This window comes from Gouania willdenowi, chromosome 1 (genome assembly GCF_900634775.1).
Source record: "Gouania willdenowi chromosome 1, fGouWil2.1, whole genome shotgun sequence".
NCBI classification, from domain to species: Eukaryota; Metazoa; Chordata; class Actinopteri; order Blenniiformes; family Gobiesocidae; genus Gouania; species Gouania willdenowi.
The window spans coordinates 23,637,266-23,664,467 of NC_041044.1; the positions used below are offsets into that span (position 1 = coordinate 23,637,266).

The 27,202-nt window shown below is 40.5% G+C and overlaps 2 protein-coding genes and 1 pseudogene across 4 annotated transcripts in view; 2 read left to right on the forward strand and 1 right to left on the reverse strand.

Moving 5' to 3' along the window:
* Positions 1 to 6,778: 6,778 nt before the first annotated feature.
* fabp2 (fatty acid binding protein 2, intestinal) lies at positions 6,779 to 7,945 on the forward strand. Its single transcript, XM_028447002.1, has 4 exons — positions 6,779 to 6,949; positions 7,153 to 7,325; positions 7,536 to 7,643; positions 7,746 to 7,945. The coding sequence occupies exons 1-4, from the start codon at positions 6,883 to 6,885 to the stop codon at positions 7,794 to 7,796; spliced, it is 399 nt and encodes a 132-aa protein (XP_028302803.1). The 5' UTR covers positions 6,779 to 6,882; the 3' UTR covers positions 7,797 to 7,945.
* Positions 7,946 to 11,764: 3,819 nt separating this feature from the next.
* The window catches only part of usp53b (ubiquitin specific peptidase 53b), a 31,236-nt gene continuing 15,798 nt past the window's right edge, over positions 11,765 to 27,202 (reverse strand). For 2 of the 3 annotated variants that reach the window (XM_028453004.1, XM_028452996.1), the window contains exons 12-17: positions 23,282 to 23,404; positions 22,470 to 23,169; positions 19,726 to 19,787; positions 18,011 to 18,089; positions 15,928 to 16,733; positions 11,765 to 15,817 (exon numbers count right to left, since the gene is read on the reverse strand). In XM_028453004.1, coding sequence (XP_028308805.1) covers positions 15,741 to 15,817; positions 15,928 to 16,733; positions 18,011 to 18,089; positions 19,726 to 19,787; positions 22,470 to 23,169; positions 23,282 to 23,404 — 1,847 coding nt within the window. In that variant the 3' untranslated portion in view covers positions 11,765 to 15,740. The remainder of the gene's footprint in view (positions 15,818 to 15,927; positions 16,734 to 18,010; positions 18,090 to 19,725; positions 19,788 to 22,469; positions 23,170 to 23,281; positions 23,405 to 27,202) is intronic. The other variant, XM_028453013.1, reaches the window with a different exon arrangement.
* LOC114456069 (uncharacterized) lies at positions 13,574 to 14,679 on the forward strand (annotated as a pseudogene).

Below are 27,202 nucleotides of genomic sequence, written 5' to 3' on the forward strand. Positions count from 1 at the left end.
GTGCTGTGTTCAACAATAGTAGGTCAAACACTGCAGGTTGTCTCAACCTAGTGGCACCAACAGACTGCTGCAGGGGTTAGGGAGGGTACTGAACCTTTAAATTATGGGCCACACCAACCTCAGTCTGTTCTCACAAGGATCAGTAACATTATGACATATAATCTATTTGTGACAATTCCAACAGATTTCCTTTGCTTTTAATGCAAATAAGTAAAAGTACATTCTAAAAACGTTCACTTCTAAATAACAAAACACAAGGTTTAAGTTTTTTTTTTTTTTAAGTGTACATGTAAATCCACAAGGGTAATACACTTTTAATCACAAATATATGGAACTGAAAAACCCAAGTATTTTACTTCATGATCAATATTAATGAAACTGTCATTATTTAACACTGCTACATCTGTGGGACAGTTTTGCTGCCATCTGCTGGTCAGTTCTGGGCCTGTAGATGCCCTAACAGGCATGTATATTATGCACCACTGACTTCATTACTGATAGTCACATAACACAGTCGGTACATGATTACTGGCTGTCAGTAGCAGGCAGCTTTAAGGATGTGTGATGGATGGATGATTTAAAACCCATACTGGTGATGAATAAGTCAGGCATTCTACCTTTCACATCCAGGGACAAAGCAAAGCTAGCATTGATATTGATATACTGTTTTATTTTGAGCAAATGCAATAATACATAAAACAATATTACATTAAACAAAGGATTTGATGCAGATGGCTACCCTCCAGAAAATAAACAAAAAAACAATTACATATATTACTGCATACTCATGCTTTTATCTACATCTATCTATCTATAAATCAAGGAACGTCTGTGTGTGTGTGTGTGTGTGTGTGTGTGTCTGTGTGTGTGTGTAGAGCACATATCTCCCTGACGCAATGTCTGTTTGACATGAGAAACTTTTTGAGCAGCTTGCGCATACATGGCTCCATGGTGTGCATCCATTATTTTTGGACTTATTTGGTGTTGCAAAACGCTTATTTTAATCTTATTTTGAACACAGGTTAGGCCAGACATGAGAGTGGAGAGGGTGTTTGGATATTCTCTGTCTCTGGACTGTTACACAACAGTGTAAGCAGAATGCTGATATTTTCACCATGTGTTTAAAACCTTTTTTTTTCCTCCTTTGTCTGCACAAGCAGTCAAAGGTCAACACTACAAGAAGTGCAATCTTTTTAAGACAGCAATGCATGTTTTGTTATTGCTTTATTGTTATTGCACTGCCACGTTTTCCGATGAGGAAGTAGAGGCTGGGGACTCAGAGGTGGACTCGCCCATCACCCGGGCTGAAGTCACCGAGGTGGTTGGAAAGCTCCTCGGGGGCAGGGCTCCGGGGGTGGATGAAATTTGTCCTGAGTACCTTAAGTCTCTGGATGTTGTAGGACTGTCTTGGTTGACACGTCTCTGCAACATCGCGTAGCAGTTGGGGACAGTGCCTCTGGATTGGCAGACCGGGGTGGTGGTCCCTCTCTTTAAAAAGGGGGATCAGAGGGTGTGCTCCAGCTACAAAGGGATCACACTCCTCAGCCTCCCCCCAGGAGGAACAGTGTGGTGAGAAGCTCAGTCACTCGGGAGGAGCTCGGAGTAGAGTCGCTGCTCCTTCACGTTGAAAGGAGCCAGCTGAGGTGGCTCGGGCATCTGTTTTGGATGCCTCCTGATCGCCTCCCTCGGGAGGTGTTCCAGGCATGTCCTATTGGGAAGAGGCCTCGTGGAAGGCCCAGGACATGCTGGAGAGACTAGGTCTCTGAGCTGGCCTGGTGTCACCTCGGGGTCCCCCCAGAACGACTGGAGGAGGTGTGCGTGGATCGGGAGGTCTGGCATCTCTGCTGAGACTGCTGCCTGCTACCCGGCCCCGGTTAAAGCGGAAGAAAATGGATGGATGGATTTTATTGCATAATTGTGACCATCACCAGCCTTTAAGGAAGAATAAGAAACACTTTATTAAAGGGACGATATAAAATGAGAGGGCAGTGTTACACCTAGGTGAGGGGGAAGGGAAATGGGAGGAGAGACTCAAGGTAGGAAATGGAAAGGGTGGGGAAGAGTTGATTATTTTAAAGTGAGAGTGAGATGTGATGTTGTAGATGTGCATATTGCACTTATGTTGTGTAATCAAGCCAGTCTGGTGACAAGTGTGAAGCTTAGGTATAATGGTGGTGGCTGTGGACAGAGGAAAGGAGTGAGTGGTAATACCTAAAACAGGTATTTGGGATCAACGTGTCTAAAGTTAAGCCCACTACGAGTTTTATCCCACAGCCCAAGGCGTGCCAGTGCATTGTAGACCACTGTATGCGCAAAAAACGCTACTGCAAACCCAAGCGCGGCCTCGGGCCCGCAGATGCAGCCAGGCCAGCAGAAAGAGCGGAGGCCATGGAGCCCCAGGCCACCCCCCACGGCCGAGCAGCCCCACAGACGCCCCCAAGATCCCAAGCCTAGAGGCAGCCACACCCCAGAATACCCCAAGGAGCCGAGGATCCCAGGGCACCCCACCACCGACCCCAAGGCACCCGCCAACATATCTTTATGCTATTGATTTTATATTGAGCTTAGTGTGATGTGACTGAGCTTCAAATGTAGATGTTTGATTCTTTCCATCAGCTTTTTAGTCCCACTTTTAGTTTTTTGATTTATTCACTGTTTGTTTATACTAAATTATTAATAGGTCAGATTTTGTTTCAGTTAGTTTGGGTTTGGTCTCCTCTCAGGGTGTGTGTGTGTGTATGAATTTTATAGCATAAATAGTCATTATAAATCAGTTGCAGGTAATTTTATGATATATGTTATATGACATAATTGTAATTAATGTGGTGTCATAAATACATATGCTCCACACACTAATGATCAGAGTGACCTGCATCTTCCTCCAAACCTTATCATTGAGACTTTACAGCAGCACAGTTAAAGATTAACTTACATCGTATAGTTCCAGCACACTTGCCATTTGGATGCAGTGGATGTGTTATGAGTTTGATAAGAGGAGATTCATTGAGTTCTGCAGTGAAGGTCAGGCAAAGGTCTGTCTTACTATACGAGAAGAGTCAAAGATTAGATAAAGAAAGACATAACATGTGCATGATGGTTATCTATGCTGCCTTACAACTAAAGGCTGTTGGTTTGTGTTACAGCCTTTCTGTCCAGTTTGCATGGGTGCACTGGGTCTTCTACCCCTGGATTATTTGATTGCATGGACGAGTGTCCTGTTCAGGGTGAATATGCTTCCTTCAACATACTGTTAAACTGGAATTAGCTATTATTCATGATAAACTCGTAAAACAGATTTGATTAAACTTTGTGAGGTCATTGGGAGTTTTTGGTTTGGCAGGTGAACTGTTGTCATGCATGGTGACCAAATTCTAATGTTTTTAAAGCCATGCCACCAAATAAGACTTTTTCCACCCATCCTAAACCCTATAAAGCAATGTAAGTTGAATTGATAACAATATTAAGTCTACATATGCCAGAAATTTCAGATTTTTCATTTTTTATTTTAAAAACATCATAATAAATAGTGACAAATCATGCATCCTGTGCATGATTTAACATCTCCATGGTTAATACATGAACGCACTGACTGTTCACTTGTCAAAAACCAGGTTCAGCAAGACTCAGAATCTGATCTATATATAAATGTATTTATTTTTTGAGCAATTTAATACACAGAAAAAAGCTTTAGTGGTATATATAATTTTTTCCATTTGTACATATGTATTATCATAAATATTGTATATAAAATATATAAATACTTAAATTGATAGTGCCTTTCAACACTTACAGTTTAAGGCTCTCAAAAAGATAAACAAAAACAAAAAGGGGGAAAAAAAAATGCACAAAATTGCTTAAAAACACACAATGACTACAAAAACATTAAATATGTTATATTAAATAAACAATTTTTTTCATATTCAATGTAGATGACAAAAAGTATGCACAAAAATGTCAAAAATGAATACAAAATGAGACAAAATCACTTCCAGATTAGTGCTCGGATTAGTAATTATTTTAAATGCACACATGAATATTGGTGACATGGCCCTTGGATCAGGCAATCACTAGTATTTGTTAAACCCGTTGAGTTGGTTCTTGCTGGCACAAGACTGACACCCCACCCTTTACCCCATCACGGTCCCGTCTTCTCTCCCCTAAAGAACGAATCAGCACCACCCATCTATCCTCGACGATACCAGGCCAGCTGTGTTCAACTTAAAACGACACAGGCCTGATGTGTGCTGGGTCCGAACTGCAATACCTCCATCTTTAGAACAACCAGAAAAAGCCAGGGCCTTATGGAGTTAATGCAGCTTCTTTAATTCCTGTGGTGACAAGTAACACAGGTAAAATTGTTAAATGAAAGAAAAACAAAAAGCTTAATAGAGATTACAATTTGACTCCTATAACATGTCATCCAAAGAGGCCACCAGTGTCTCCAGTAAAGTCTTTAAAATGAGCTCTTCTTAATGTTTGATCACTTGTTAACAAATCACTGCTAATTAATATTATTTTGACACATGACTTGAAATTTTACTTCTTAATGGTTGAATGATGGCATCAATAATACCATTCTCAATGAAAGTGCACCACAAGACTTTATTTCGATAAGTGTCATACTTACAGGAAAGGTGGTGGACTTGCTGCCATCTTTACATCCATATTTCAGTGCAAAGAAATAATATTTGGTGATTTTATCTCCTTTAAATATGCTGTATGTCATTCTTAATGAAGGGTGACTCAAGAGTTCTGTTTTTAGTTGTTTATAGACCCCCAAAATATTCTGGAGAATTCATGGATTAGTTTGCTGAACTGCTGTCAGTTGTATGCACTGAATACAACTTTTTAATAATAACAGGTGACTTTAAAAATTCATGTAGACAATAACATGGACAATGCTGCCAAAGAACTATATTGAGATCCTGCGTGGAGCCCCAGATGGAGGGAGATTATCAGTGGTCTTGCATGTCATCCATTTTCTAATAATCACACCAAGCTGCTTACCTAGTGCAGATTCAGTCTTCCCAGCCTGGTGCAGGGCTACTATTTAGTTTCTGGTGTCCTTTGACAGCTCTTTGGTCTTGGCCATAGTGGAGTTTGGATTGTGACTGTTTGAGGTTGTGGACAGGTGTATTTTATACTGATAACGAGTTCAAACAGGTGCCATTAATACAGGTAACGAGTGGAGGACAGAAGAGCCTCTTAAAGAAGAAGTTACAGGTCTGTGAGAGACAGAAATCTTGCTTGTTTGTAGGAGACCAAATATTTATTTTACAGAGGGATTTACCAATTCATTCATCAAAAATCCTACAATGTGATTTTTTTTTTTTTTATACAGTATCTTTATTGAATTTTTCCAAATGTTTTAGTACATACAACAGACAAGAAGCCAATAAAACAAAACAAAACAAGAAAAAAAAGGAAAAAAAAAAAAACACAAGGGCTAACAGTCAAGATGACATGTACACATGTCTCACTGTCCAAAAATGTTATCAGTTCGGGCAAGAAAAAAGGTTCCCAGATGTTGTAAAATTTATCAGGACAGCCCATCACGCCATATCGGATCCTCTCCATGTGCAGTACATTGGTGAGGTCGGCAAGCCAGGTTTTAAACTGAGGTATAGTGTTCAATTTCCAAAGGTTCAATATTGCTTTCTTGGCAATGATCATCCCATACATTATTGTACACTGTACAGAGAGACTGTGATTTTGTAGAGATGAGGAATACCCAAACAATGCTATCTCTGGGTCAGGTTTGAAAACACAATCATACACTCCAGAAAACCAATTGAATATCTCACTACAATGTGACTTTCTTATTTTGTCTCTCATAGTTGAGGTAAACCTATGATGAAAATCACAAGCCTCTCTCATGTTATTTAGTGGGAGTACTTGCACAATTGGTGGCTGACTAAATATTGTTTTGCCCCACTGTAAATATACTCTGATTACCAGGGTTCTGTGAAGGCTGCAAAAAGCAGCAGCTTCAAAATTAGATTTTCTGGTTGTTTATTATGAAAAAACATGGCCTCAGTTGTGCTTCAGATGAAATTTTAGTTGAGATTGAACTGAGTTTGATCTCCATCAGTGCTATTAACTCATTGCTTTTCACTACAAACTCAAATAAATTGAAGCAAAAAGTTCTCTTTTTTCTTCCAGGGTAAGAAAATTAAATCATTTTTTTTCGGGTGGTTGCAGCGTGAGAAAATGACCTTCTCACTAATTATTCATTTAAGTAATTTTCACTGTGGGCTCACAGTGCTGGTGAATACTGGCTGAACTTTTGAGGTGTTATTTTTAAACATGCCATGGATGTTGTGGTTAATATTAACTTAAAATTTCAAAGGTCTCGTTTATCAGTGATAAACAGATTAAGGTCAGAGGTACCACTGACTGAAGCATGTTATCAACCTCTCAGATCAGCCAAGCCAATACATCACTGGGATATATTTGTTCAAAGCACTAAGACAGTACTTTGTACACTACAGTAAACAGATTAAAGGGTGTGAAAGTATTTTTTTTTTTTTTTGTATACTTTGATTTGCTTTTATTCCTCACTGTGATGGGACAGTTAGTATGAAACACATGCAGTGTTTGTAGATTCAGTGCATCCAGTGATGCATTTGTATTTGCCGCTGTTGATTAGTGTAGTTGAGCTCTGATCCACACCCTTTGTAAACACAAGTTCAGGTTAAACAAGTTGTCCATTCAGTGAATACACACAATGGATCTTGCCCTGAGAAAGTGAGCTTTAAACTTCCACATCAGCGATTACCCGTACATGGGTGATAAGAGAGTGTGTGTGGTTTAAAAGGAGCAGTGGACTCTGATTAACTCACTCCTTTCTGCAGAGTCGTCCAGCTCTTTCTCACTGCCACCATGACCTTCAACGGCTGCTGGAAAGTTGACCGCAATGAGAACTATGAGAAGTTCATGGAGCAAATGGGTGAGTACTAAAGTGTTCATGTAAATGATGTACCTGAATTGGTCATCATCAACATTTAAATCTATAAATATTAAAGATATAAAATACAAAATAAATACAAAAACTTACAGCAGACATAGTAATGATGCCAAAGAATATACAAGTATCATGATTGAATGAATGAACGTAATGGAAAAAATGGCCTAAAATGTGTCCTGTGGCAGGAATCAACATGGTGAAGAGGAAGCTGGCCTCTCACGACAACCTCAAGATCACCATCGAGCAGAACGGGGACAAATTTCACATCAAGGAGAGCAGCAACTTCCGCACCCTGGATTTAGACTTCACTCTTGGCGTCGTCTTCGAGTACAGTCTTGCAGATGGAACAGAACTAACAGTGAGTCAAAGTACACACTGGCTCCCATTGATGAGATGAATAGTTTTTACCTGCATGCTGAGACAATCATTTCACTCACCACCTTAATTGACCTTTGAGATGCAGTAAGATAAAGAATCTTCTACAGTTAAATATCTGCTTCATGGTATTAATCCTCATGTCATGTAGGGGTTTATCGTTTAATGTGTGTGCATTGTCTTAATCTATCAGGGTTCATGGGCTATGGAAGGAGATGTGTTGAAGGGGACCTTCAACAGGAAGGATAACGGAAAACCACTGATAACAATAAGGACTGTCCAAGGAGACGAACTCATACAGGTGAAACATCTTTGTTATTTGTCACAGGCTTTAGTGTGAAGACATCCGCATGATGCAGATGTTGGGGCTAATTATTAAAGTAACTTTTTTTTTTGCTCACAGAGCTACAACTATGAAGGCGTGGATGCTAAGAGGATTTTCAAGAGGTGTTAAACCAAACCAACCCAGAGAACTGAAGAACTGACATCTGGACCTCACTCACAGAAAAAGATGACCTTAACTTGAACAAACACACACTCTCTGTGATGGGTCAGCTTTTGATACTTGCACTAATAAAGTTATGACTTCAATTCTCCCTTTGATTTGTGTGATTGTTGCAGAGTTTATTCATGCTTGAGCGACACAGTAAAGCCACGCAGCTTCTGATGGTGCAGTCATTGAAATTTTATTCAACAATAAATAAAAATAAATATATATTATCTACAAAATATAAAGTGTAGACAGATTTCAGGGCTCATCCCTTCTCACGCACGTCATTAAGCCTTCACTGAAAGTTCAACAACAATAAGTGTCGGGGCTAGACACACTCTTTTGAGGTATGACAGGAGAATTCGGTGAGGCATGCAGGCCCGACACATCAACCTTCATTCATCAGCAGAAACCAGTGTCGTACGGTGGAAAAGTTCAGTGGTGATGCAAAAAGCACAATTACATCCGTTCCTTGTTTAATTTGCACAGACTTATGCAATGCAAGCAGTAACAAGTTCTACTTTTGTCATTCTACATAACTAAGGGACCTTCAAACCTGGAAGCGTTGAGTCTCTGAAGATGTGAGGAGTGCAAATCTGCATGACCCCTGACGTTTGGAGAGAGTTCACTGTTTAGAGCTTTCAGATTTGATGGGACTTAAACATCACAGAAATGAAGGGCAGGCTGTACATGTTAATGCTTGCACTGCATTTAATGAAATCTTAATCTCTCTTACAGTCCCGTTTCTCCTTCATTACCTGTGGCTCAATCATGAACAAAATACACAGGAAAGTCAAGGCACTATCAATTCAAATGAAAAAATAAATAATAAACTATAAGTGTATGTATATATAACAATGAGACAATAAATAACAGAAAATCATATCATAATATCTATTTTTCTTTGTAAAAATACTAAATGAAACTCCCTTGGCAGGTTAGACCATATTAAGGTAATGCTCATTATACTGAAGTTTACTGTATCCAATATTTGACTCATTTCTATGTATTAATCTGCATACAATAAAGTAACAGTGGATTGTAAATATGTAATATTTAGAGGTGTATCTGTTTTAAAAGAGCTCCTTTTAAAATGACTTATGTGCGACTAAGTGAGCCTTTGCAGGCCGGTGCCTCAACGTGTTTACACACCCTTAAACATATTCCACAACTACACAGTGAGTGAAAAAGCTACAAGAATCAACCATAATTTTATGGCCACCTGTTCTGTTATCTCTATCACTCTTTTATTGTATTTTACTCCATGACTGCTGACCCATGGACTCCACACCACATATCTGAAGCTGTGCTGTGGCATCCGACACTAGATCTTTATAATATTACGAGTTATGTATTTGGACCTGATTTAGTGATTTGAAGTAAGTTACAAGGAATTTGGAGGCCAAGTCAGCACCTTAAACTCATTACTGTGTTCCCTTAAAGCTGCTAGCGACCATCCCTATCACGTCTTTCAACACAGATAAAGGCATAATGTCAGCCTCAATAATTCAAAGGTATTTCTTCCACAAATGTGGAAGGTTGAAAATGCAGGAAGTATTTTTCTGTTTGAAATAGTCCATGGTAAACAAAAAATACCATGTCCATGTAAGGACCTGCAACAATGCTTAGATGAATGGCATGTGTCAGAGTATTGTCCACATGTATGAGTATTTTAAAAGGATCCTCCACTGTTTTGCTGCGTTCACACCGAATGCGTCTTCTGCAGCACCGGATGCATCTGCCGCACAAAGACGTACTTCATACGCACGTCTGAAGCGAAGCCCCGCCCACCAGTGACACATCCAACTCGGTGAGTTTCACTGCCTGCTGAAGCGAGGAGCTGTGCTCTTTTTTCTCCTCTCATAAACATAAACCACCAGTGAAAAAAGTCGGTGTGATTAGCGGCTAATGCTATCCTAGCTCAGTGCCGACTTTCTAAGATGAAAACTACAGAGAGAACTTTTTTCTGCTACTACTACCTCCTTGCTGAGTCTCCTCCACGTCAAATCCTTCCTTTGTTGACGGCCTGACATCATCGTCAAGAAAGACTCTAATAAGCTTTCGTCATGGGAAACAGTCGCAGGAGTTCAATATTTTCAACTTTTGCAAATGTACTGACGTGCGGATCGGACCGCACCGCCGCACAGGAAAGATTTCGCATCTGGGATGCATCTATCCATTGACTTTGTATGTAATCTGGACGTACAGACATTTCGTGACGCATCCGGTGTGAACGCAGCATTTTTACAAATGTGGCCTAAAACCTTTGAAATGTCCTTATTAGAAGATCTATGCTTATCAAAATGCATTGTTTTGCACCATATTTGTTTTATTAACTTAAAAATGGGTCTACTTTACCGTTTGAGAGCCTGTGTGCTGCCATGTTGAAATGACGCCATTAAAAATGCAAATCGCCCCTTTTAGTCCATTAAGTTCTGTAGGAGGTGAAGCATTCAGGATCATTTCGCAGCTTTTTCAGTCAAAATGACAACTTGTGCTGTTTTGGGTTGCTCTAAAAATCAGTAAAAATTTAAAAAGTCGATGTAAACCTCTTTTGTTAAACAAAATCCATGCCCCAAAAAAAGCTGTGACCGTAGGGGTCGACAGTTCCAACTCTGCTGTTTCGTAGACGCCATGAAGAAGAGAAGAGCAAAAAATCCCGACTTAAACCATTAAACCATACCTTCAACCATTTCTGACAAGAATGCTGGTTCTTTGCAACAAACAGATTCAACTTGATTCGGCATTAATGAGCAGCAGTCGATCCTGGTTGCCTGCATTTACATGCACGGAGCTCTTCTTCTCTTGGAACTGTCACCCCTTGCGGTCACAGATTTTTTCGGGGCACGGCCTTTGTTTATCAAATCTTGGTAAAGAAAAAAGGTTTACATCAACTTTTCTTTTAACTTTTACTGATTTTTAGAGCAACCCAAAGTAGCCCAAGTTGTCATTTTGACTGAAAAAGCTGCTAAATTATCCTGAATGCTTCAACACCTATAGAACTCAATGGACTGAAAGGGGCAAATTACGTCATCAATAATGTAAATCGCACATGGTGGCGCACAGGGTAAAGTCCCAGTTTTAAAAGTTAATAAAACAAATAAGGTGCAAAATAATGCATTTTGTTAAGCATAGATCTTCTCATAAGGACATTTCAAAGGGTTTAGGCCACATTTGTAAAAACAATGGAGGATCCAATCAAAGCTTTTCAGCTCTATATACAGTTAACTGTGATGCAATAAGTATTCAAAAAACATTCCATCAGAAACAGTCTTCCTTTCCAAATCACTGAGCCTGATACACAATCAATTCTTATGCATCTTTCTTGCCTAATTCTTTCCACTGACGACAAACAAGTGCCATAAAAAGGGATAATCACTATTACTCCACTGGTCAGTGGCCATAATATTATGGATAAATAGTGTAAGATATGCCCTGTGATATAAGTTGAGAGAAATAACGCTGTGGACATTCAATAAAACAAAAAAGTAATAAAAGTGTACAAACAGAAGTAGAGTTCTGAAGATATGCATGTCCAAGTGAAGAGAAAACTTAAACTAATAAACTCATCAACAACATCAAACAAAAGTGCTTAAAATGTTCACAAAAATAAACATTGGAGTAGTGAATGCATAGAGCCTCGAGCCTAGAGAGTTCTCCAAGGCTTTGTTTGCATCATACACACACACATTAAAAACAAATGCATAATAGTGTGTGTGTGTGTTTCTGTGTGGGCAGGAGAAAAAATATGAACATCATTCAAGTGTTAAAGTTTCCAAATCAAGCGTGGTTACAAATTGCTAAATGATGAGGTAATTTGAATACAAACAAATGTCAATAATGTCATGTTTGCTGGGCTCACAGTCAAAAAGATTCATGCTCATGCCTAAGCTGTACACAGCTAGTACAAATCTGTCAAGGCCACATGCAGGTTTCAGAACATTTTTCCTTTAAATGAGAGTACATGTGTGTTAGGTTGTCAATAATAAAGTCAAGGTAAGTACATCAGTTACATATTCATTGGTATGAAAACACCTGCAAATACAGACCTGTTTAAATTGGTCCACTAAAAGAGGAAGACTGGAAAAATACATTTTGACATCACTTTGAATCACATAAAAAAAGGGAAGCCACACATTTGAAGGTAAGACACACAAGCTTGAGTGAGAGCATGAAGTAAGCCTCTGTAGAGCCTGAAGCCCCGCCCACTCACTCACACAGTCAGGAAAATTAGACACTTACTGACAACAAAAATATGGCAAAAAAAGAGAAAAGACTCAAAACTCACTTTTTTCAGAGAACTAAAGAAATATTTGTGAGAATGGACACCAAGTGGTCGAGAGCAGCCTGCAGTCAATCATTACCACAGAAGAATTGTACAAGAACTGATCAGACACTGACAAACCCAAAGCCATCCTGTGTGCATTTATTGCAGCAAGCTGCCAACATTATAAATAGATCCATTTAGTGTTTAGTATTCAAAGGAGCTCCTTTAAACCTGCTGTAAACAAAGTCAACTTTACGTTTTAAGGTTTGTCCACATGTATCCAAACTGTTCTTCTTTTTGCAGCATTTAAAAAGGTTCACAGAAAATATTTTCTAATAAGGTCTAAAACATGCAGGACTACAGCCACCGGAACCAGAGTTTGAGAACCTTGCATTAGAATATCTGAATGTACCTTGGTGAAAAAGCTCATCCACCATAATCCTTATAATAATTCTGTTCAAGGAGGTGGAGCCTGCCTCAAAATCACATCACACGATTTGCAAACACCGCACAAGCACACCTATTTGAGTTTAATTAAACTTGGAGAGAACATGCAAAGAGAGTACCCTTTTATCCCCTTTATTCTTTCAATAAATCCTTTTGTACCCCAGGTTTTTGGAGCCAATCCCAGCTGATTTAAAGTGAAAAGCAATGGTCCACCCTGGATAGGACGCAAGTGTATCGTAGGGCTTAAATGCCTTAAATTCTATTTCATAACGTTTCGTGAGATGATTCACTATGGGATGCAACCTCTGTCTGCATTCCTCAGAAGCATTTATTTCAAACTGCCAATCCTGATTGACCGGTGAAGCACGGACTACAGCAAAAGCTGCCATCTCGAAAGGAACCAACGTTGTCCTCAACGTCTCAGACGATCCAGCACATGTTGGCTTGCATCCCTGCTAGCACCTGTGCTAGCTACCTCGTGGGGGTGCCTATGGGCATAGTTACGCCCAGGAAGGTGGTCTCCACGGATGCCAGCTTGACAGGCTGGGGTGGGACCCACGAGGGCGGGGCTGTGTGATATGCGGTCCTTAGGGCGCTCACATAAATTACTTCGAGCTGTCAGCGGGGTTCCTCTCGCTGATCCACTTCCTTCTGTCTCTCAAGGGGACATCATGTCCTGGTGAGGATGGACAATACCACGGCGGTGGCATACATCAACCGTCAGGGTGGGTTACGCTCGTGTCGTTTGCTGTCACTGGCATGCAGACTGATCCTGTGGAGTGTTGGGCATCTCCTCTCGCTGAGAGCAACGCACGTCCCAGGGATCATGAACGTGGGCGCCGACCTGTTATCCAGGGGTGCGCAGCTTTATGGGGAATGGATGCTGCACCCAGAGGTGGTGCGGCAGCTATGGGCCCGTTACGGAAGGGCTGAGGTGGACCTGTTTGTGGCTGAAAGAACATGCAGTGCACAATGTTCTTCTTCCTACGCAGCACGGAGGCACCCCACGGCGTAGACGCACTAGCGCATGATCAACCATGCTTCTTCACGCGTTCCCTGGCAGGTTCCTGGTGTCACAGGGGAGGGGCACAGTTTTCCACCCACGTCTGGCGCTGTGGGCTTGGCCCCTGAGTGGCTCAATCTGGCAGCTGTGGGATCGTCACAGAGTGTGATCTCGACACAGAGTGCTCGAGCCGCCTCCACTAGGTCTCTTTATGACTCTAGGTGGAGGATATTTGTGGGGTGGTGCATCCAGGGGAACCACATCCCTTTTCAGTGCCTGGTGGGAGTGATTTTGTCATTTCTGCAGGACCTGATTGACAAAAACAGAGCCTTTTCCACTGTGAAGGTGTATTTGGTGGCGATCACCACCTGTCACATTGGCTTTGGGGATAAGTTGGCCAGTCAGCACCCGCTGATCTGCCGGTTTATGAAGGGAGCGCGTAGGCTCCTCCCCGTGTCCTGACCCACTGATGCTACTGTGGGATCTAGCAGTGATTTTAGAAGAACTCAAGCATCCTCCTTTCGAACCACTGGAGGAGGCGGGCCTGAAGTTCGCCTCTCTTAAGGCTATCTTGTTACTGGTTAAGAGGGTCAGTGACATCCATGTGCTCTCGGTTCATCCGTTGTGCGCTCAGCTTTTCCCGGGTGATGCGAGGATCATCCTGAGACCCAACCCGGCCTTTGTGCCAAAGGTTGTGGGCTCATGTTCTCCCATTGACCTTTTAGCCTTTTCTGCCTCACAGGGTGAGCAGCGGCCGAATGTGTTATGTCCAGTTTGTGCGATCCCCACTTATATGGATATGACTAGGAGCCTCAGGAGGAGCGATCAGCTGTTTGTCTCCTGGGCCAATCCTTGCAAGGGGAGGCCTGTTACTAAGCAACGCCTGTCACACTGGGTGGTAGAACTATTGCTTTGACTTACTCGTGTCAGGGTCTGCAGCTGCCTACGAGTCTGCGTGTACACTCAACTCGGGGTCTTGCCACATTGTGGGCTTTGTTCAGGGGAGTGTCTGTTCAGGACATCTGTGCGGCGGCGAGTTGGACCTCGCCCCTCACATTTTTCCGTTTTTACATGCTGGATGTTTCTGCCCCGTGCATGGCACTGGCGGTTTTACCGTCCTGACGTGATCAGACTTCTGCCCTGGGGGCTGGTACCACTCGATAAGCATGTCTGCACTATGGGAGTTTCCATATCCCATAGCGAGACATCTCACGAAATATTATGAAATAGAACTTTAGGTTATGTATATAACGCCGGTTCTATGACTAATAAGGGTGAGATGTCTCACCAGACTATCCTTCTTGCTCGAACAAGAAAAAGAGGTGCTTATGTTGAATGGTACGTGTCCTCCTTTTATAGGAGGTGGGTCTCTCGCTAGCGGACGGACGCGCTTCACCGGCCTATCAGGATTGGCAGATTGAAACAAATGCATAAGGAATGCAGACAGAGGTTGCATCCCATAGTGAGACATCTCACCCATATTACTCATAGAACCGAGGTTATATACATAACCTAAAGTTAAAATGCATATGGCTGCGTTACCAACTCTGTTTGATCATTCAGACTGAGATATCTAACATCTAAAAACTCCAGTTAATGGTCCAAACCCTCTAACAACAGCATGAAATCACAATTACCTTTTAAGTAATGCCAAAAGCAGTTTTCACATTTAACAATACCATTTGGATACATGTGGAGAAGGTCATATTTTGCAGTGTCTTGTGACATCTTTTGATTTATTAACTATCTTAGCAAGGCAAATTGGTTGAATTAGTCTTTTAACGACTAACGACCACAGAACCGTATCTCTTGTCTGAGTATAGTACCATATAGCCTCTCCTCTGTAGTGCTGCTGTACAATTAGTAAGGAAAGTAATGTGGAGTCAACACAACGCGGGTAAAATAATCACAAACGCAAATAAGGTTTTGTCCAAACTGAAAGCAGTTTTAAACAAAAAACTCGCGGCAGCGAGGCTGCAGCACAGGGGAAGATTAATGTGAGTGTTGATAATCCTTTAAACAGTTCATAACAGCGTTTCAAAATAGGCTTTACTTATGTGACAAGCTTGCATATATAAACTCCATTAGCTTCTGGAGACATCCTGGCCTCTGAACGGATTTCCATCCTGTAAACTCTTTGGCATCCAGTTAATTTTGTCCATTCGTGTAAACAAAACTTACCGAGTCCCACTCATAAAAAACCTCGCTCATCCAGTCCTTTGGCTTTCACTGGGTTCCATTTTGCAGTGGGTTTATTGCTATTATGGCCTGTAAAGAAAAAAGAAAGTGATCTTAATAAGAATCGGCTCTTTGCAGCTCTTTGTGCAACTGGGAACTGTCGCTCAGTCCTTTCGTCTAACTTTTCTACGGAGGCTTACTTGTTTCAGGTTTGGCTTTTGGCACATCTTGTGAGTGTGTGTCAGTGGGGAGTGTGTGGCTGTTATCTCTCCGCTCACTCACAACCGTTGTCCGTGGTACAGTGGCAGAGAGCACAAGAGGCCTTTGGTTGTGGTACTTGAGGCGGTATGTTTCTGTCATGCAGTTATCCACGTTAAAGTATGTTGTTAGAGAAACCTCTTGTGCTGGTGCCACCTGCTCCCCTCGGCATCCTGTCAGCCTTTCCTCACTCTCACACGAGGACGGAGTGCTTCTCTCCGGGTCTGAGCCCGACTTGGAGCTTGCATCTGAGAGAGTTCGAAGGCCGGACATGTCCGGCTTCCTGTGAGGACTGACGTAGGATGAGGATGAAGTACGAGGGCAGGATGAAAAAGACTCTTGAAGCATCCTGGGACGAAACACACCATGGCTTGTTTCACCTGGATGAGCAGAGCGCTGCTGGGTGGGGCGAAGGTGAGGAGACCCAGAGGTGTTGGGCTGACGCAGATGAAGCGGATCTACGGGCCCGTTGCTGGGATGGTGGGGCGGGGCTACATGAGGACACTGAGAATCAGAGGCGACCGCCTCGCTGTTACTGGAGAGGTAAGTGCTCTCTCTATCCTCTGGCTCAGAAAGCGCAAGATCTTCTGAGCTGTTCCACTCTGAGCTGCTAGTTTTTGAGATGTGCCTCAGGGTTGTACTTTCTGCAGGATGCCCTCGACAGTTTGTCAGCTCCTGCTGCTCAATCGGACGAATATCTGAGGACACAGCTTTCCAGGACGAACTAGCAGTGTACTTTGTTTTCCGTCTAGAAAAAAGAAAATGATAAACACTTCAAAAAATGTTGATGAATATGTAACTATACATCCCGTAAATATACCAATAAAACAATATTAATTGCAAAATAAAACATTTATTGTGGCTATAAGGAAAATGCTTGTTAATTTTGTCCTTTCTGTTCAATAATAAAAACTAGAAACAGTATGCACTGCTGTGCTGGGTCCTTACATGAACTCATGAAACCAGTAGCTGAGGTCCAAATGCATGCCTCTGCTCATATTCTTTTGGGAGTTTATCCATTATCTACCCTTTGATTTAAACTGTTTCACATTAATATCACTTGAGTTTGAGGACGTTTTGTTCATCCAATGAACAATTAAATCATTGTAAAACCTAGGGTCCATTTTTTCAGACTTTTTCCTAATAATTTCTTCATGCCAAAGATAATCAGCTTTCAACTGCTGCAACTAAAATTATCATGTCACTAGATGCAAAGCCTATTTTATCCCTGAGATTCTCTCATACTGAAACTGGGTGCATTCATACACATCAAACACAGAAAAAGGAAAAAGGCCGCTGTTATTTTGTGGGCATGGGGGAGGTGTGCTCAAGTGAATTTCTGGGCCGAAGGTTTATTGATATTGGTACAAGAAGAAGATAAGTATTACTCTTTAGATCTGCTAGGATGTTATTTAAAGAGAATGAACAAAGCACAAGGCTATTCGAAGCGAATATATGTTGGATTTGCCTAAGTAACAGCTGATCAGTTGTTGTATATTACCAGTCAGCTTCACACCAGTTTGAGCAACCTAGGACAAATTGACACAATGACTGGAAGAGAAATTTATGAAGTTTAGAATTCTGTATAGCACGGGGAAGCCCTAAACTATCCCACCCTGCTCACAATCTACTCAGAAACAACTTTAAAGAAAATCAAACCTTAGTTTCTGATTGGTTTAAGGTATATACCACTGCAAATGAACCCAAAATATAAATGACACACCTGTAAATAAATTAAAGAGCTAAACAGGAAGGCACAGCTGCATTTCACTAACCCTTAAATAATTAAATAATTAAAATTAAATAATCCTTTTCCAGGATTTGATTTAGCTTCATTTAGAAATAAGATGTTTTCCACTGAAGACAAATAAGTCTTCCTTCACAAGGATGAGTATTACCACTGCAAGAATCACATACAATACATGCTATTATGCAAACATGTGTAGGGTTACATAGGACAGGATTGCCATTATATACAGTACATGAGATTTTGGATACTGACATTTCCCATTTGAAGCATATTACCTTGAACTAGGACTGGACTTTGGGTGCAAATGTGAAACTTGATCATGGATTTTTCCCTGAGGTTTGGATTGATGTTTACCTGAAAGATTAGGTAAATACAGGGGGAAAAAAAAACAGTATGAAAAATAGTTTTTAAAAGTGAAACAGGAAGTCACATGGAGGAATAAACAAGGCTAACGTGTAAGGCCTGCTGACAGGGGTCTGCAACCTGTGGCTCTGGAGCCTCATGTGGCTCTTTGATTCTTTTACAATGGCTCCCTATAGCTTTAAAAAAAATAAATAAAGAGTTGTTATTTCTTACAGAGGGTATTGATAATGACATTAACGTCAAATAAAACTATGATAAAATAATTGGTTAACCTAATAATAAATCACATCGTGCAATAACTCTGCCACCGTCCTACTTCAACTCCTGCAACATCCACAGACCATCAACTTTCATCAACAGAACACTATTCTGGAAGAAAATGGAGATTTTATTTGTGTGGGGAAAAGATATATTTAATTGCCAATGTGTCAGCTTATAATGCATGCTTGATATGTTGCAAGAAACGAGTAACTAGCATGTGTTGACCAACATGATCATGTGTTATCAAACTCAAGTTATTTTTTGTAGCCCTTCAAAAACATTAACTCGTAAAATTATTCGATATAATTTTAACTGTATAGAATATTATACACTGCATTGTCTTTGAATTTTGATTTGAATTACTTTATTAATCCCTGAAGGGAAATTACATTCCACTCTGTTATTTTTTATGGACATGCTTCTCACACACATAGGATGGAATCACACACACGCACAAACAGGACCTGTGGACATGCATTAATGGAGAGATGTCAGAGTGGGGCTGAAGGGTGTGCACCAGAGCAGTGTTGGGGTTTGGTGCCTTGCTTAAGGGTACCTCGATAGTGCTCATTGAGAAGGTTTTTTTTTTTTTGGCTCCGGAAGGACTTCAGTCCAGGCGAGATTAGGCAAAATGGTTCCTTTGAGAGTAAAGGTTGCTGACCCCTGCTCTGAGAGGACTGCACACAGTTAAAATAGTAAGTTTCATGTGAAACTGAAACGCTGTTGTCCTCTTAGGACACTAGATGGCAGCAGCAGAGACTTCATCTCTCAGGACCTTCCTGCAGCTGGATGAATCCATCAGCATCACTGAGTGGCAGTGTGCTACTGAATTCCTTCTCTTTAAAAATAGACCTGTTATTTTTGTCTTTGCTGTCGCCGTGGAGAGGCATAAGTAATGATAAAAAGGAGTTTACATTTTCAGAGGATTGCTATACCTATAACTGCAGAAGAACAGTATGCAATACAAAGACATTTCTGACAATGACAGCAGCCCAGTCCAGCTGTGCTCTCTGAGTGAGCTGTGTGGGATTATCATCAGATTAATTCCTACACACGACCGGATGGGTGAAGAGGTTAGATAAACCACGCTGAACAAATCAACAGACATTACTGTTCCTCCAATTACTTTCACATTTCCAGTATCAGATTATCTAATCTCCAATGTTCAGGGTCAAACTAAAGAAACTAATGAAGCACTTGTTTGGGTGCCTCCAATCTTCAGTAGCAGGTTAACTTCCCCAGGTGCCACCGGTTGGATTTTGAGACACTGACTAAACACTGCAATCCTTTTTCATAACAATGATTTAAGATGAATCCTCACTATGAGACATTGATGTAGATAAAGCTTCTTAAGGCTGAAACTCACCATTGTGCGACGGTGATGTCACCGCCCCCTGTTTCACGTCACTTCCTTTTTGAGGCAGCTGGCTGTGGGCAAAAAAAAAAAAAAACAAATAAATATTAACAAACAGTAAATCACCATAGCTACTGTAAATGGTATGAACAGAAAACAAAGCAGATGTGTTTTTATAATAAAGAACAAATCAGGCAAAAACACTTAATTATAATGATCTTTTTAAGGATTTTTTTATGACTATATTGCTGTGGCCTGTAAATGATTTGTTGTAACATATTCTTAGTAAACTTCAGGGAAGAGAAAATATGATGTAAATTGTAAATACTGTGAGCTCGGACAGTTTTCTAGGAGTAAAATAACAAGGCTTTATTTCAAATAAAGCACTGTTGACAGCTTGTTGTATGTTATACACCAGATTTAGCTGAAGGGCAACTTTAAAACAAATAAATAAGTGTCTGCAACTGAGAAACTGTTGCTGAACAAGAACTTTTTTTTGTGGCAACAAAAAATGTGTGGCAACCTGGAATAATCAAAACCCAGTCTTTTGCAGCCTCTATCAATAAAACAGAGCTCTTTTTGCATTCAATGGGTCAGTTTGTAGGGGTGTCCCGATTCCGATATCAATATCAGTCCGATATTAGCCTGAAAACAAATATCGGATTCAAATTTCCAATTTTTCTGATTGATTTTTATTTTTTTCAATTCATTTTTTATTCAATTGTATAATACTGTAGATATTATGTTGAAGGTTAAAATGTATGTAACCAATTGGTTAATAATAAATGGGTCAGTTTTTCTCATACCTACTGTTGCTTCTCTGTTTGAGTGACATCACCTGATCAAGACTCTTCTAACATTCCACACCACAAAATAGGTAATTATTATTATTTTATTAAAGAGAGAGGAAAAATAAAATAAAAAATACTATGTATAATTAGGGATGGGAACAATTGATAACAATTTAGCGATTACATTATCGATACTGCTCATCGATTTGATTCCTTACAGATTCTATTATCGATTCTCATTGGGTGAGGGAATTAAATAATACAAATGGATTTGTTTGCTTTAACTCTTCATTATATTATCTTTGTCTCTTTAATGTCCTGCAGGGAGATCAGCTCTCTTTTAATCCACTAGGTATAGATTGTTTTCACTGGATAATAATATATACAAAAGCGCTATATAAAATTGATGAATTATTATTATTATTATTATTACAACATATGACACATTTTGGCTCCAAACATTTGAGAATATTTACAGTGCTCCTTTAAACTTGAACAACTTGATCCAAAACTTATTCAGACAAAACAAATAATTCTTCTGTAAAAAAAAAATCATATTAACGAAAAGTACAGCTGCACTTATTATGTTTTTAAACAGTAAAGCTTTAGTTTAGCCTTTGTTTACATTTATGAAAAATGGACCTTCAGAGACGCTGTCCCCGTTGTTACATGTGACGTCATCAGCCGTGTGTATGAATGTGTGTGTGAGCAAACTTAAGACAACGATCAGTACCAGTCCGCCTCCCATGTCTGATTACTTGTTATGAGGACATAAACTGGCAACGAGGTGTGTGTTCTTGCTGAAGTTTGTTGTTTTCAGAAGAAAAGTCAGCGCAAGAAGCAACTATAGCGCAAGTGTACAGACCCGGAAGTGAGTTGCGTAGCAACAGAGACGCTACAAACACAGCACGAAGGGCAGCAGAGCTGCGGATGGAGGAGGTGGATTCTACGTGGCGGACAGAAAACAACTCCATGGTGGAAGGAGCTTCACTTGGTGCTAGCATAAACACAATACACAGGACCTGGAGGAGTTTATCGTTACGGATTTGCAACGTAAGAGGAACCTATAAGCGGAATTGAAATACAAGCAAACAAACCATTCCTAGGAATAAGATTACTGGGAACCGATTCTCAGAAAGAACCGGTTTTCGATTCCCATCTCTATGTATGATTCATACTGATATTGGATCAATATCGGTATCGACAATACGCAAGGCTGCAACATCGGTATCATATTGGAAATGAAAAAGTTGTATCGGGACATCTCATTATTGCTCATTACACTTTTACTAGAGAATGAGACATAAACTCTGTTCTGGACTATTACCGAACTAACAAAAAAACAAAAGAAAACCAAACTGTACGGTAGATACTGTGCATCATGCTCCACGAAACAAGAAGAAACAATGGGAATAAAAAGCAGAAAAAAAACTCTCCGTAAAGTTGCTAGCATGTGACCAAAGTTTTGGTATTGTTGATCAAATCCACTGGCAAACAATACAATGGTATCTGTGCTTTACTGTGATCTTCAAAATTGACTTGAGAGTTGACGTTTCTGTCAGTGCTGTGGTTGTAGCTGCCTTTCTGACTCATTAGGCCTATAAATAACATAAGATGTTTTAAAAATAGTGCCTGGGGAACAAGCACTGCGGCAGAGTTGATACCGTTTTTCTCTAGTTTTTTTAGTTTCTAAGGAAATCAAAAGCATTTCTGGGTGAAGATGCATCTACACTTGAGTGTTAATACGTCATGAAGCTCAGAACAGTAAAAGACCCCAAAAATAACTGGAGAGCACCTCAGCTGAAGGCAATTACATGAAAGTAACGCTTTCAGGCCTGTAATGCTATCCATCCATCCATCTTTCCATGCATCCACTTGTTTATTGCATTCATTTTTTTTTTATCTCTTGTGACAAACTGACTTGTCTCCAGTTTGTTGGTGCAATATGAACAATGACCCTGTCACCTTTGCTGTGCCTCTGGTGTCGATCTCGGGTCTTTAACAGCAAAGCCATCGACTCCAGGTGAGTCAGGATTGGTGGAGCCACTGCTGAGCCTGTCACTGCTCTCGTAGCCAGACTCTGTCCTTTGAATGGTCCACGTGTCACTGCGCAGCAGAGTCTTAGGGCCGCCCTTCAGCCTGCTGCTCCTCTGATGGCTGAGCCTGCTTTCTGACTCCACAGAGCTGTGGCTCTCGGTCTCCAGCCGCAGTTCATCTTCATAAATGGTCATTAAACACTTCTGCTTCCGATCGTCTCTCGCTCGTACAAAATCCTGCTCTCGGTCTCGGCTTTGCTCTGTGTGCACTCGTTCCTGGTTGGGAGCCTGGCTGCAGCGAGGGCCGTCATGCTGGTGTTGACGTCGCTGCTCGAGCTCATTCAGTACACTGTCCACATTCAATACTTCCCGAATGGGTCTCCAGGTAGACTTGGGCTTAGTGCGGCTTCCAGCACAAACACTTTTTTCCCATTGCTCATGGCTGGTATCGTGATCTCGTCGCCCCGGTGAGGTGCTGGTCCTTCGGCTGGAGGACTGTCCGTGCGGCTCCTGACATCTTCGGTTTGAATGGGCAGATAACTTATCAGCATGTTGGTGACCTTTAGATTTTTCCACAGGAAGCCTCGGTACATTCTCTGGAGGAGATGAAGATTTAGCATGTGCAATGTCTGAAGGAAATTAAACATTGAACATATTGGAAATATTACATGTAGAGTGACTACTTCCAACCTGGTCAGATGTTCCAACTCTAACCTAACTTTCTTGTTTAAAACCTGGTACCTTTGTGCTGGGATGCTTCGGCTCTTCGATGCCCTCTGTCTTTTTTGGATGTCTCGGCGGGCCTCTGGGTATTTTCCATGAAGGTTTCCTGAAATTTCTTTGGGCTGCTTAGAGGATGTTTCACTGTGAGGCAAAAAGAAAAAAAAATTAGGGAATGCTCACATTAGAGTCTTTAAAAGACCCGTAGAACGAAAACCTCTACAACCAACAATGCATTCTGTAGTCTCTGCTTTTAAATAGCTGAATTACTGTATATTAATTTAAGACAATATGTTAACAGGCTAACCAAAATGATTAGTCCAATTTACCCATTCACCCCCTATTGGCTAAATGCTCCAATGCAAATCAATCTCACTCCTTTAAGGGCAACACTAGGTTTTAACATGTCATACATACAAGCATCCATCAAATATTCCGACAGTGGGAATATAACTTAAATCCCTATAGATAGCGGACAATCTGTTTTGGTTGCTGGATAGTCTATAACTTCCCGTTTTTGCCTGATAAATGATCATTAATGTCACTGCAAAACACCAAATGCAATGGCAGAAGCGTCTTTTTCAAATTGATAAAATAATACCGTTGGATGAAATAACACAGAGCCTAGAATGAACAGACATAAACAGATGTAGCATCAATAATCTGCAACTGCTGACAACCTCATTAATAAGGTTTGATAGCTGATTTGATAGCCTTCACTCTGAACAGTTCTGTCAGTGGAATCACTTTATTTACATTAAAGGTGAACGTAAACAGAGAAGAATAGGCTGCCTGTGTGTACTGTATGTGAATGGCTACAGGACGCAGCAGCATTGATGACTGACAGCAGTGTAAACTGTAGAATTAAAGATTCCTGGATTTGTTCGTTCAGCCAGACATTTAAGTGGTTCCGCTACAAAAAGGATAGTGTATGACTTACGCAATTGCCAAGTAATTAACTAATGCACACTTCATCATGCAGCCTTCATCAAGCAATGATTCACTAATAAAAGTGTCCCACTGCAAGGCAGCTGAATATGGGACCAAGTGAGAAAGTGATGCAAACCATCTACTCAACAAATTGGATATCAATAAATATTGCACATGATGTTTCTCATGTTAAGAAAACAGAGCAATGTGGGTATTCAAAATCACGCATTATGTACTTACTCTGACAGTCACAAAAACAAGACTGCTGCCCCATGCTAAAGAATGTTAAAACAATCCATCTAAAGAGGCAGCGCAGCCCTGCCAAAAACCAAAGCCGATGAACTGATGGAAGCGAATGTTGGAAATGACTCAGGGCGGAGCAAAAACTGCAGAGCAGCAGCATGAGTGCGTTTGGCTACAGGAGTGGGGATTAGGGAGGGAAGCGTGGGTGGTAATCTGCGTGCAACAGAAGCGTCATCCTCATGTTAAGTTCAAACCACCACGCGGGGCAAAACAATCTCAACGCCTGCTGTTTAACACTGCAATCCTAATGCAAACCATAACCATTTTTTTTTTTTTTTTACATAAAATTGTTTCATTTCACCTTATGATATTTCCATATGCACTGCAATTAATTCTAGTTCAGAAAATAAAAAGTACAGTAATATTTATTTCTCTTGCTGGTGAAGTATCTGCACATTGTTCCCTAAGCCTCAGTGTCCCTATCATTACAATCATAAAAGTCTTTGAAAGTTAAAACTTTGTTGCTGAGACACCTTTTAATAAAAACTGTGGACAGGAAACACAACTTGTTGACAGCAGCAATTATTTATGAAATCCCCAATTTCCACCGGATCCGTAACTGCTCGGTGTCAGCTACGGATCCGCAACGAAGCTGATAGGTTTCCAATAAAGTCAATGTGCCAAATTTCCACCGCATGCGTAACTACTGCAGCATGATGGGAGCCCTCTGCAGCAGATACACAGCCCTTCTATTTTTTGCTCGACGACAGAGCTGTGCTGCATAAATTCAACAAAGATAAGCCCGTGCGAAACAGGAAGTAGTGCACAGACACATAATAAAATATCTGGTTCATTTTCAAAATAGAATACTTCCATCTATTTCACCCAAAAAAAAACATGCACCCCTATTTTTGGTGATCTAAAGCGCAGAGTGCCTGGTATAGGTTGCTGAATGAAAGAATTGGTAGACAATTTTTTTTAGCAAATTTGTTTAAAAAAAGAGTAGTTATCTTTCTTCACATTTAGCTAATTTTCCTTAGATTTGTGAGAAATACATGAAAAACAACATATGAAATTTTCAACAATATGTTTGTAACTTTATATGTAAAAAAAATATGTAGTTATAGGTCAATACTACCGAGTATTATGTATGTAATATTATAAGTCAATATTACATCTTGTAGTATTGACCTATAACACTTGAAAAAAATGTAATGTATATTATTTAACTGTGAGGTCACCAGCCCTCCCTAAGGAAGGGTATGTTAGACTTAATTAGTGGAAAGATATCAAAAGAGAGATCAGTGTTACATCTGAGTAAGGGGGAAATACAAAAGTAAAAGGTTTAGGGAGGATGGAAAAAACAACCAAAATGAGGCAATTTTGGCCATGCTGTTGGTAAAGTGATGTTACTATTGTGCAGAGGAGCAAACTCTGCTGTGCCAATGTAGTGACACATAGAGAGAATATTAGGGGGAAACACACCCTCATGCTCAGATACTAGCAAGATAAGAGTGAACAGAGGGAGTGGGTGTGTGCTTACAATTGTGACAGAGCTATTTGTTCGAAGCAAACATCTATATATTATGTCACAAAAAGAGCACTCCAGAAGCCCCATGCTTGCTTGTGAGTTCACAACAGATATGCGAGTATGAGATGCTAGATGCCACGAGCCGCCCGAATCCATGAGACATGCCAGGCAGGCGGCCACCGAGAGGACCCAAACCATCCCACCCCCCAGATGCCCAACAGACCCCGGCTGCACAGAGTAGGCCTGGGGTCTAACTATAACCCTTATACATACAGGTTAGACTTAAGGTCTTTCAGTTCAGGAGTTGGCTGAGTACTGTAGTTAAAGTCAACCAATATTTGAAGCTATTTTTTTAGTTGGTGCAGTTTCCCGTGGAAGTATTTCTATATTTAAATTTTAGATGTGGTCTTTACTTTACTTTTTAAACACAAGATACAGATTGTAAATCATTAAATAGAGATCTTATATCTTTGCACTCAATGTCAACACACAAAGTAAAGACTTTGATTAATAAAAATGAGATGAGCATTTTTTTTAAATTTCCCCCCTAGTGCCAGGTCGGCTAAAACCTGGGGGTGTATTTACACTTTAAACCAGATATGTTCAAATGTTTGTCATAATCTCCAAATTTTATTTTGATTTATCTATGTATTCATAATGTTTCCGAGTTGTTAAACCTAAAATAGAAAACAGGGAACAATTCAATATGTAGAATTGTGTGACGCTCCACGCTCTCCCCTCCCCTTCTGAACGAAACATAAAAATGATTCACTCTCCACTCAGAACACTCTGAATTACAATATGCTCAAACGAATATAGATTTTTGATCAAATGATGCCATTAAAAAAAACTTACATACTGCAGCTTTAACTCTCAAAGTGTCTTTACTGCCAAGAAAATATCTACTACTGAATCATCATGTAACACTTGGCCTTTGAATTCATCTTGAAAGTGTTAATCAACAAGAGCCTCCAATCACAGACGTGACATACACTGTGTACATCAAACAACAAGACTGAGCCACTGCTCGACCAAAGCTGAATGTGCGTTATAGGGTCTTTATTTATGACGACACAGCAGATTATCCCTGACCTGACCCAGCTGAAATTACAAGATAAACTATCCATTCAAGATCAAACCCAGTGTTTACATACTGCTTTAAAATATCAACAAATACAAACACATTGCACACTTAAGCAAGCCCCGTTCCAGCACAGTTCGACTCACACTAACCAAAT

Excerpts from the sequence above, each read along its gene's own strand:
- fabp2 (XM_028447002.1), top strand. The coding sequence starts at position 6,883 with ATGACCTTCAACGGCTGCTGGAAAGTTGACCGCAATGAGAACTATGAG. Across the intron at positions 6,950-7,152 it reads GAAGTTCATGGAGCAAATGG|GAATCAACATGGTGAAGAGG; the intron begins GTGAGTACTAAA and ends GTCCTGTGGCAG. Across the intron at positions 7,326-7,535 it reads CAGATGGAACAGAACTAACA|GGTTCATGGGCTATGGAAGG; the intron begins GTGAGTCAAAGT and ends TTAATCTATCAG.